At 51.5% G+C, this 10263-nt stretch overlaps 3 protein-coding genes across 5 annotated transcripts; 2 read left to right on the plus strand and 1 right to left on the minus strand.

Annotated features, from left to right (window-relative positions):
- The first annotated feature begins 1267 nt into the window (after positions 1 to 1267).
- Positions 1268 to 2994, plus strand: SERF2 (small EDRK-rich factor 2). 2 transcript variants are annotated; one of them, XM_008269085.5, is made up of 3 exons: positions 1268 to 1340; positions 1923 to 2031; positions 2635 to 2994. In XM_008269085.5, exons 1-3 carry the CDS (start codon positions 1334 to 1336, stop codon positions 2918 to 2920), a joined length of 402 nt encoding a protein of 133 aa, XP_008267307.4. In that variant the 5' UTR covers positions 1268 to 1333; the 3' UTR covers positions 2921 to 2994. The 2 variants fall into 2 exon arrangements, with proteins under 2 accessions (XP_008267307.4, XP_002717982.5); XM_002717936.6 differs by having other exon boundaries at positions 2658 to 2994.
- SERINC4 (serine incorporator 4) lies at positions 2657 to 8596 on the minus strand. 2 transcript variants are annotated; one of them, XM_008269084.5, is made up of 12 exons: positions 8055 to 8596; positions 7547 to 7723; positions 7200 to 7378; positions 6692 to 6771; positions 6478 to 6571; positions 6008 to 6219; positions 5726 to 5821; positions 5506 to 5632; positions 5058 to 5130; positions 4571 to 4619; positions 4279 to 4432; positions 3812 to 4091 (listed from the first exon to the last, which is right to left on the minus strand). In XM_008269084.5, the coding sequence occupies exons 1-12, from the start codon at positions 8151 to 8153 to the stop codon at positions 3896 to 3898; spliced, it is 1536 nt and encodes a 511-aa protein (XP_008267306.2). In that variant the 5' UTR covers positions 8154 to 8596; the 3' UTR covers positions 3812 to 3895. The 2 variants fall into 2 exon arrangements, with proteins under 2 accessions (XP_089166350.1, XP_008267306.2); XM_089310224.1 differs by lacking the exon at positions 6692 to 6771 and having other exon boundaries at positions 2657 to 5130; positions 8055 to 8307.
- A 170-nt stretch (positions 8597 to 8766) lies between these two features.
- On the plus strand, positions 8767 to 9955 carry HYPK (huntingtin interacting protein K). The gene is made up of 4 exons (NM_001171256.1): positions 8767 to 8928; positions 9278 to 9333; positions 9654 to 9705; positions 9860 to 9955. Exons 1-4 carry the CDS (start codon positions 8767 to 8769, stop codon positions 9953 to 9955), a joined length of 366 nt encoding a protein of 121 aa, NP_001164727.1.
- Positions 9956 to 10263: the final 308 nt, after the last annotated feature.

Consider the following 10263-nt stretch of genomic DNA (forward strand, 5'->3'; position numbering starts at 1 on the left):
GCCCAAGTGCTTGGGCCCTTGCACCCACATGGTAGACCTGGAAGAAGCTCCTGGCTCCTGGGTTCCACCTGGCCCAGCCCCTGCCTTTGTGGCCACTTGGGGAGTGAACCAGCTAATGGAAGCTCTCTTTCTTTCTCTCTGTAACTTACCTTTCAAATAAAATAATCCTTTTTTTTTTTTTTAAAGTACTAATAAACTAGTTCAGGTGGTACTTGGGTATGGCAGAAATTGTGAGGATTGAAGATGACTGAGGTTTACTGCTTCCTGTCAGGTGTATGCTGAAGAGAAAGTGAGTTTGAAGCTCTAGCTTCAACTACGTTCTGCTGCGGGCACTGGCTGGAATCACAAAATTTACATTCAGTCCTTTCGTGTTCTTTCCTAGGCATTTCTCCTTTATCCATTGATTTCTTCAGGTTTGGTGTGGAATCTTGTAAACACATGAATAGCGCTGGGAGTAAACATGTGCTTAGATTTAGCTTCCAGTCACAGTCAACACATAAACCACGAGTGCCTCCTGGGGTTAGTGCAGTGGGAAAACATCCAGAGAGAGTGATCACAGCATGTGCATGCCCCAACCTCAGCCCTTTAGTTAACTTCATAGTCTGTGACTCCGGAGGCCCGAAATAACTTCCACGCTACTTTCACACCGAAAGTTTCTGCGGGGCAATGAGCAGGACCAGGGTTTTAAGGCACAGCAGATGTGGCTGCGATTTTCTATAATAGAAAGGCCTGGGAGAAGACAATGTGGTTGGAAGGGGATTTCTCAAGTCGCATTCTACACCGCCTGTGAACATCTCAAATGTCAAAAAGGTGGCTGGGTGTAGAAAGTTTACAGCAAGGCTAAATTTAGTCCCAGAGTTCTGATAACCGAAGCGGCCGAAGCACCTCGGCTCCGCGAATCGCGCCCATTCTTCACTCCTCGTTCCTTTAGGATGAGTTTTCCTGTACTCTAAGCTGTCCCCGTATGAGGTCACTCTGCCCGGTCACGTGCTCGGTCTCGCGGGAGCGCCACATCGCCAGCCGCACCCCTCCACCCCCACCCAGCCCACGTGACTCGGCCTACTTTCTCCAGCGCCGGCCCAACGCCTCGCCGGGAAGCCCCGCCCCCACGCTGCGCGCTCCGCCTGCGAACCTCCGCCCCATACCCACCCCAGCTCCAGCGTGGCCCGCGGCCCCACGTGCTTCTTCTTGCCCAATGGGAGTCGGCGCCCGAGCGTGGAGGGGCGGGGAGCACAGGGGAAACTTGGTTACGTTGCGAGAAGGGGGCGGGGCCTGCAACGTCGGAGAGAACGAGGGGACGCAACGGAGGCAGGCCGGAGCCGCTGCCGTCGCCATGACCCGTGAGCACCGAGACCCCTTCCCCTTTCCCCTTTCTTTCGGTCCACATTGAAGGCGACCGCCGAATCGCTCGCCGTGGCCTCCCCTTAGCTTTCCCAGCGAGGCCTTTCCCTGGGAGCGCCCTTTAGTTGTCCTCCTACCCGGGGCCCGGAAATCGAGTCCTTTGGCCACAGTCTCTTCACGAGACCCTCCCGTTAGGAGTAGGCCCGTCCCGATCTTCTGCGGTGTGAGAAGCTCTGAGCCTCTTGTAGGCCCAGAGCCTCCCGTCCCCGAATCCAGCCCATCCCCCCACAGGGGCCAGCACCGTGCCCACATCTCGCCACCACCTGTCTGGGTGCCCACGCCGCCCCACTCAGAACTCCTCCAGCAGGCTTCTCGGAACAGGCCTCCCCCCACCCGGCAGTTTGACCCGCCCGGTGGGTGGCATCTTAGCCACTCTGGCCCCTTTCCCATCGAGCCCAGCACCCGAAGCCGTGAAGTGGGCCTGTGTCGGGGCCCGGGGAATGGACATCCGGCGACGGGGAGAAGGGTCGCCGTGCGTGGCCAGAGCGGCCTCCCCCCTCACCTTTGCTTTCTTTCTTTAGGCGGTAACCAGCGTGAACTCGCCCGCCAGAAGAATATGAAAAAGCAGAGCGACTCGGTTAAGGGAAAGCGCCGAGATGACGGGCTGTCTGCTGCCGCCCGCAAGCAGAGGTAGCCCCAGGGAGGGGAGGGGACGGGGAGACCTGGGTTAGACCAAGGGTTGTACCAGGAAAGAGAGCTACCTCAGGGCTTGAATCTGGACTTGTCTTGAGGGGCAGAGTGCATTGCTTCCTGTAGGGTTTTATTTCCTGCCCGCTCTCCCTCCAAATTGTTAGCTCATAGCCTTACAGGAAGGGCATTGGGGCGGGTGCCGGCCACAGTCTTGATTTGTCAATGCCCCTGGATCTGACCTTAAAGGGCAAGGGCAGGGAGCGTCACATTTCAAATACAGTTGTTATTATGACTGCCCGATACTTTTGGCCCTCCTTGCTGTTCCTTTTTTGTCCCTTCTCCCAACTTCTCACTCGTGTGGCTGGGTGTGGTACTCCGCACAGAATAGAGAGCCTTTGGCCTGTGTGGCTAGACTTCTGACCCCTTGGGCAACAGCCAGATGGAGTCTGATTGCCTTTTGAGCTTCAGCTCTGTTCCTCTTGTTCTCCTAGGGTGGGAATTATAGCAGCCCCACGCTGAACTTTGTCCCATCCACTTCCATCTTGTCCTTTGTGCCCTTCATCCCCCTGCATCTTGTCCTTTTTGCCCTCTGGTACCTCCCAGTGCCCCATCATCTCTACCCCCAGGGACTCGGAGATCATGCAGCAGAAGCAGAAAAAGGCAAACGAGAAGAAGGAGGAACCCAAGTAGCTTTGTGGCTTCGTGTCCAACCCTCTTGCCCTTCGCCTGTGTGCCTGGAGCCAGTCCCACCATGCTCGCGTTTCCTCCTGTAGTGCTCACAGGTCCCAGCACCGATGGCATTCCCTTTGCCCTGAGTCTGCAGCGGGTCCCTTTTGTGCTTCCTTCCCCTCAGGTAGCCTCTCTCCCCCTGGGCCACTCCTGGGGGTGAGAGGGTTACCTCTTCCCAGTGTTTTTTATTCCTGTGGGGCACACCCCAAAGTATTAAAAGTAGCTTTGTAATTCCTTGAGCGCCTGGTTTGAATGGGGATTTGGGGGGATGGGGATGGAGGAATGACTGCCCTTTCCCACCAAAGGGGGGGAGCTCTTTAGATTCCTAAAGAGGTTGTGGATATGTAGACTTAAGTGAGACTTTGCAGAAAAAGCCTTTATTGTACTATGTCTGCCAAACAAGTATCAGATATATGTGATGGAGGAGTCCTTTAAGAACCATAGAGACTTCTTTTCTGTGATTTTTGTCCGCCACCCAGACCTCGAACACCAGCCCAACGAAGGAGTTGAAGGCCTAAGAGGTGAGGGAAGGCTCCAAGACCTGAGTTTATACGTCACTTCCCCATCTTCCTCTGTTCGCTTGCAAGTTGGCCAAATAATCCTGCTGCTCTCAAGTGTTCCCATTCTCTTCTGTCAGTCCTTGTGGAATGTGGGTGGTTTCTGCCTTGCCACTTAACCCTTGACCTCAAGATCAGGATTAAAACCTGAGGTAGCCTCTGTGCTTCTTTCTTCCTATGCCCTGGTTGGTTCTGGGCTTATATTCCTGTGCCCAGGGCTGCACTGCTTTTCTTTTTTTAATCCCCGAGGGCACAGCCAAGTCTTTCAGTCCCTGTTCTTTCCTCAAGAGCCAGGAAAGGGTTGGTGCCACGCTGTCTACTGCATATCAGTAGTGGTTCTTGAGCTACTGATTTGGGAGTTAGGCTCCTGAGCTGGGATGAACATATGGTAGCTCTATTGACGGCATGCATGGCTACTTGTTCCAGTTCAGACATGGTATTGGCTTAAGCCCAGAGGGAGATGACTCTCCATTGTGTCCTTGTGGCACCAAGCTGGGCTGGACACTTATCCTGAGCCAAGAGTAGGGGTGCAACCTCAGGGGAACCAGAGTTTGTCAGGACATAGATCAGAGGCTTTGTTATCTGGTGACACTGATCTGATGGCATTGTCGCCTGAAGATAGGGGATTGGGAGTCCAGGGTGGGAGACCAGCAGAGTGGTGCCAGTAACAGCCCCACATAGAGGAGTACACAGGCCCAACATGAGGCGACTTTGACCCAGAAGGTAGCCCAGCTACCCTTGGTGAAGGTCTTTTCCAGTTCTGCTCCCTCATAGCTGTGGAACCAAAGCCTTTGGTTAAAGAATATACAGGACCTAAGCTTTTAGATTGTCCTGCCTCCCCCACAAAAGATTACCGTGGACCCATGTGTGTCTCTTGGGAATCCTTTGGAATAGGTCTGAATTACTTTCCCCTAAACTAGCTCAGTTTTCAGGCGAGTGGCTCAGCCCACTTTTATCATACCTGAACCAGTTGGTGAGAGTAACCATGACGTAGAGTGAGGCAAGGAAGAATACGAAATGAAAGGCAGAATAGCTGTAGGAGAGGTGCTGGGCTTGCACTGGAGGAGCCAGAGGGGTTTCTTGGTCATCTTGCTTGACAGTCCCACCCCTTTGCCCTACAGAGAGGAAGGGCTGATGGGATCAGTGCTGTTGAAATGCCTCTTTCCCCACCCAGCTACTTTGTGAAGGCTCTTCAGGGCTTTTGGCACTTCACAGAGCTGCCATTTTTTAGGGCTCCTCACTAGGTAACTCACCATCTTCTGGCTCCACTGTTTCAGGACAGCAGAAACAGAGTGATGGCTTCTGCAAGACAGAAAGTGTCTTATTTGGAATGGCTCTAAAAGAATATGAGGGTGTTAATCTAAGAAACTCACCCCACTCCCCACGAAGAGATTTGTCTAGTGTAAAAGGTGGAGGCACATCTGGGTTCAAATTCTAGCTTCAGCACATAACTGGCTATGCAAACTTTGGTAAGATGTTTTAATATTTTGTGCCTCAATTTCTCCATTTGTAAAATGGAGCAAATAACCTACCTCACAGGGTTGTTGTGGGGATTAAATTAAATGAGACTGTGTATGTAAATTATCTAGCACAGTGCCAAGCACATTGTGGGTACTCAATAAAAGGTAACAGCAGCTAGAATCTGAGCATTCTGGGTGGAGGTTGGTAGGATGTGTGCATGTGTGTGTGTCTGTGTGTGGTGGGGGAGGGTCCTGGGGCCATAGAGCTTTGAATCCTCACCTGGAACTCATGGCTGTAAACCTTGATGATCCACAAGGGCCCAAATACCTCAGCCAGGTAGGAAGCTTCATTGCTGAGAAAGAAGAGAATTAAACTGGTTCGTTCACATAGCTGGAAGGATTGTCTGGGGGCATGTACTGCCAGCTGGTCCATATGGGAACTCTGGGGAGGATACTGTGCTCCTTGAGCAAGGACTTAGAAATCTAAATTTGTTCATATAGGGGCCCTAAAATCTTTGTATGTATTTTAAACTCTCAAGTCTTAGAGTTTGTCCCTGTTTATGAGCAGCGTTTCTCACTCTAGGCTATTTGAAATTTTACTTTTTTGTGGTGGTAGTAGTGGTTGTAAAGTTCCAATAAACCATGTTCCTAGACACTCTTCTGACCATCCCTCCTGGGCATCCTCCTCCCTTTTCTCACACCTCTTTCTCCTTGACACTTTTACATACCAAGCGAAAAGCACGCAAGCATACATAATGCCAGCACTTAACACTGCTAGTGAGGTATCTGGTGTTTGGGGTTCCATTCCACTCAAGCCAGGCAGGCACAGGGTGAGATTTTGTCCTTGAAGGATTACTGTGAAGGGGGAACAGAATAAGAGCACGGAGCTGGGTATTTGGCAGGAACAAGAAGATCTTAGCACAGAGCAGTTCAGGTCCTGTCTCTTACCTCTCTCTGGAGGACGACTGGACAGCGCAGAGAAGGTCAGATACATGATATAGCAGCTGATGATAGAGGCTTGTAGAAGGCCAGAGCGGGGTTGCTCTGAGAATGGAGATCACTGCTGTAGCTTACAAGATGGTCATTTTCTCCCTTCCTACCCCCACCTGCTTTTCTGACTCCCCACCCACTAGGGGAAAAACAGATTCTTCCATCAGACACTGGGAGGTTATTGAAATTTGCTGTACTAGAAGCCCCCACAAGTCTGAATGTTTTATGGCATGTACCCACTGAGGCGGGTGCAAGGAGCGATGGAGAGGAAGGTGAGTAGGCCACAGAAGCAAAGGTGCAGACTAAGCAGCATCTTGTTGAGCAGGCAGCCAGCTGGGTGTGTGTAATGGTGGAATAAGAACACAGCTCCCACGCCGGCCATGCTGTAGAATCCTAGGGTAGTCAGCAGCACAGCTAGGAACCAGCTGCAGTGTTGGGCTGCACCTGCCTGCCTAAGGGTGGGAGATGGACAAGGTTTGGTGTTTCCGCTTTGTTTTTGCCATTTACCAACTCTTCCCCTTGTCCCAGAAGATTGTGTGACTATTCCCATCCCAGTTGGCCCAGAGTTACCATGATTCCTGAGCTCTCTGATGCTGTTCAGTGGGAAGCTACGGGACCAGTGACCTGCATGTCCATTGCCCATCCCTCTGCATCGGGCAGTGCCAGAGAGCCTCCTCAGGAAGAACTTTTTGGATTATGTACCCTCTTACCAGTTCTTGTTCCAGGAATGGGCAAAGGCTGTGATAAGCACCAACTGGAGTAGGATGAATGTGAAGCCTCCACAGATGCCAATGTAATGCCAGGCTGTGAATTGGGCAACAGTGGGAAAATGTAGCTGTGTCATGTCCTTACTCTTCCTACCCACTCTGTCTTAGAGAACATGCTGGCCTACTCCCTTGGATCAGGGTGTGAAATGGAGAGTACCTGGGAAGAGGTGCTCATCAGGAATGCAGAAGGCAACAGCACAGAGGCCTAACAGGAACAGCAGTTTGAGGAGCCAGAAGCTGGTTAGGGAAAGAGAACCTAGCTCAGGAGAAAAGGCAAAGGAGACAGCAAAAATACACTGAAAACAGCAGAGTGAACAGTATAGGAAAAGAGGAACCATTCTCAAGTGCGAGCGACTGGGAATATGCCCATTGCACCCTATGCCACCCTACAGCAAATTCTGACTCAAAGATACCTGAATAACATCTGTTTAGTATTTTATAGTTTATACAAAGGGTTTGCATACAATAACTCTACTGTTATCTCCACCTAGAGACTAGAAGGTCAAAGAGGGTAAGTGTCTGGCTCATAGTCACACAGCAGAGGCAGGGATATAAAACCTGTTTTGTCTTCACGGTGCTATTACTTCAGCTTGGAATTTCCTTTACCCAGCCTGTATGTCTACTTTCCTTTTTGTCCCCTCCCTGCCCAAAGAGTACACACAAACCTATTATGCAGCTGTGCCCGTGGACTGGTGGGGGAGTGGAGGTGGACCAGTAAGACCGCCTGCAGCAGGTGGAACATGGCAGTTCCTGCACATACCCGGTACACAGCCCCAGAGCCACTGAGCACTGGACAGTCAGTGTAGCCAAAGAGGTGGGCACACAGCCCCGCTGGCATCTGGATCTGGAGGGAGTGTGTGTGAGAAACAGAAGGGCAAGTCATCATGTATGGATAGGTACGTATTTCTTACTGGTATGTTCACTCATCTGCCCCCAACCTGAGCCTCTTGTATATCTCAGGCTTTCTCCTTTTATCCTTCCCCACTTTGCAACCCCATCCCCTCCCACTTACCCCATGTTCACTGCCCCAGACCCTTTCTACTACCGTCCTTGATAGCAGGAGGCAGCAGACTGCTGAGGCCCCCAAATGGAGGAGGATGTAGAACAGGCGGCTACAGGTAGAGTCTGTTAGAGTCGGCCAGCCAGGGTGGCAGCAGCTGGAACTAGGAACAGCCCCACAGCAGGACACCTGGGGACAGAGCAGATACAGGCTGCAAGGTGGAGACTGCTGAGGAAGGGGGTAGATTAATTTATGTGTGAGGGGAACCCTTAAGGTTGAATTCTGAAATCCCCCCGTTTTTCCAAGATCTTTGAGACTCCTTAGACAAACATCTGGGGCTGGGAAGAGGGAGTTTACTGAGGCAAAAAAAACAGGCATTACAAGAGGAAAAGCCTGTCATTTTTTATTGGCCTCCACAGGTTTTCTTTCTCCGCTTCAGCCACCCTTACACTTAACAGTGTCTCATATAGCCCTTGTTTAAGGAAGCTTTCCTTGTCTGTCTTGCCAAGCACCCTCTCACCTGGGAGAAGTGGGTTTTCACTGTGACATTGCCGACTCCGCTGCGCTGCTGCGCCAGGTCCAGGGAGGTGCTGGGGCCTTTGTCAGCCCTTGGACCCATCGTCTTTGTCCTTGGGATTAGGCCCAGGTCCTCCAGATGAAAAGAAGGTAGATGAGAAAGTAGCAGCAGCTTGTCTTCATCCTATTGGCCTGCTGCTTAGCTGGGGCTGAACTCCCGGTCTAAGGCAGCATGGGGACATCAGGAAAAGAACACTGCTCTCCAGGATGTGGTAAATGCAAATACCCCTGTGAAAGTGCTTCCTTGTCAGGGCCTCGCCCACTTAGGCAGTTCTCCCCAGATTAGGGAGCCTCCTGCGGATTAGCATTCTTAATTGGTTTAGGATTAGACCTCATCCAACCTGGGCAAACGGTTCCCTGGGGCAAGGGAGGAGGAGAGGAACTGTTTCTGCGCTAAGGGAGAAAGACGAAAAGCTATCGGGTTGGGCTGGTTTGGAGCGGTGATGCGTTACATCTGGGGTGAAGCCTTGCTAAAAACACTGCTACACGTCTGAAAGGAAGTCTGAGAAGGGAAACGCCTTCCCCGCTGAAGCTTCTAGAACGGCAGCATAAAGAAGGTGTGGCCCAGCGCCAGCCCCGCCTCCCCTGGGCGGAAGTCGCTGGTTAGGTACCGGAAGCCGTGAGGCGTGGCTGGTCGGCGGCGCGGTGGAGTAGATATGGCGACCGAGGGGGACGTGGAGCTGGAATTAGAGACTGAGACCAGCGGCCCGGAGAGGCCTCCTGAGAAGCCACGCAAGCATGACAGTGGAGCGGCGGACCTGGAGCGGGTCACCGACTATGCGGAAGAGAAGGAGATCCAGAGTTCCAATTTGGAGACGGTGAGGTTGGCCGCGAGTGCGTCTGGGCGGGCTGAGAGCAGAGGGGCTTCTGAGCCGGTAGCTGGAAGCCCGCGCAGACGGGCGTCCCGATCCCGATGGCGGGAGGAGCCAGTAGGGTAGAGGATAGTGCCAGGGGAAGCGGAGGTCACCGGAGCCCGCCTCTTGCCAAGGGGAGCTTGACGGATACTAATCTTAGGTGGAGAAGTAACACAATTGAATAAAACGTGGTGCTTGGATCCCAATTGCGCTGGCCATCAAGCATACATCCTGTGTCGCTTGTTACTGGGTTTTTAAAAAGGTCACTGGGGAGTGTGGGTAGCGAAGTAGTAACAAGACCTCTTTCCCATAGGCCATGTCAGTCATTGGAGACAGACGGTCCCGGGAGCAGAAGGCTAAACAAGAGCGGTAAGTGTTGAGTGCACAGCCGGGCAGCATTACCAGTTCCGTCCTCAGACATTAAAGACCATTGCTATGTCTTTGTACCGTGCTTCAAGTCTACCACCAATTCCTGCAGACCTAGAGATTTTTTGTTAATGGAAGAAAGGTGTCCTGGCCAACACCTGCCTGCCAGAAGCCTCTTAGAGGGAAGGAATGGCAGGAATGGTGGGAGTCATTTTATATTGTCACCCTGTTTTTCAAGATCCATTTATCTGCGGATTCCAGCTGATAATTCTCCCTACGAGTTTATGGTGGAAGTAGAGACTAACACACTTAAATATTTGCAGGGAGAAGGAACTGGCTAAAGTCACAATCAAGAAGGAAGATTTGGAGCTGATAGTGAGTAGTAATGCCTAACTAGTTTAGGGCAGGGAAGGTGGTTCTGCCTAATTTGGGCTGTTTCCTGCAACTAGTAGAAATCGGTCAGCATGTCTGGTGGCACATTAATGCCAGGGAGGAGACGTGGGTAACATGATCTATCCTTTTCCGGCAGATGACCGAGATGGAGATCTCTCGAGCAGCAGCAGAACGGAGCTTGCGGGAACACATGGGCAATGTGGTCGAGGCTCTTATTGCCCTAACCAACTGATCAGTGCTTTCTTACCCATACTTACTGGCTTAATTTATTGCAATAAAAATGTTTTGGTCTTTATTGCTGTTTTTATCATCTTGGATCAAGTGCATTGTACATCACATTTTGTTGTGGCAAACATATATATGTTGAAATATAAATGAATTTAATGACGCTCCTCCTTCCCCACAACCCAAGAATTGGCATAGAAGAGTTCCTTGTGTTCAGATGCACATAGTAGGTGGCTGGCCAGTCCCATTTATCTGACTAGCAAGCACACAGCGATTACTGTACTCCATGGCATGTGTCTCCAGGACAGCTTATTA

Source organism: Oryctolagus cuniculus, chromosome 12, assembly GCF_051225735.1.
Source record: "Oryctolagus cuniculus isolate XC-2025 breed Fujian yellow rabbit chromosome 12, ASM5122573v1, whole genome shotgun sequence".
NCBI lineage: Eukaryota > Metazoa > Chordata > Mammalia > Lagomorpha > Leporidae > Oryctolagus > Oryctolagus cuniculus.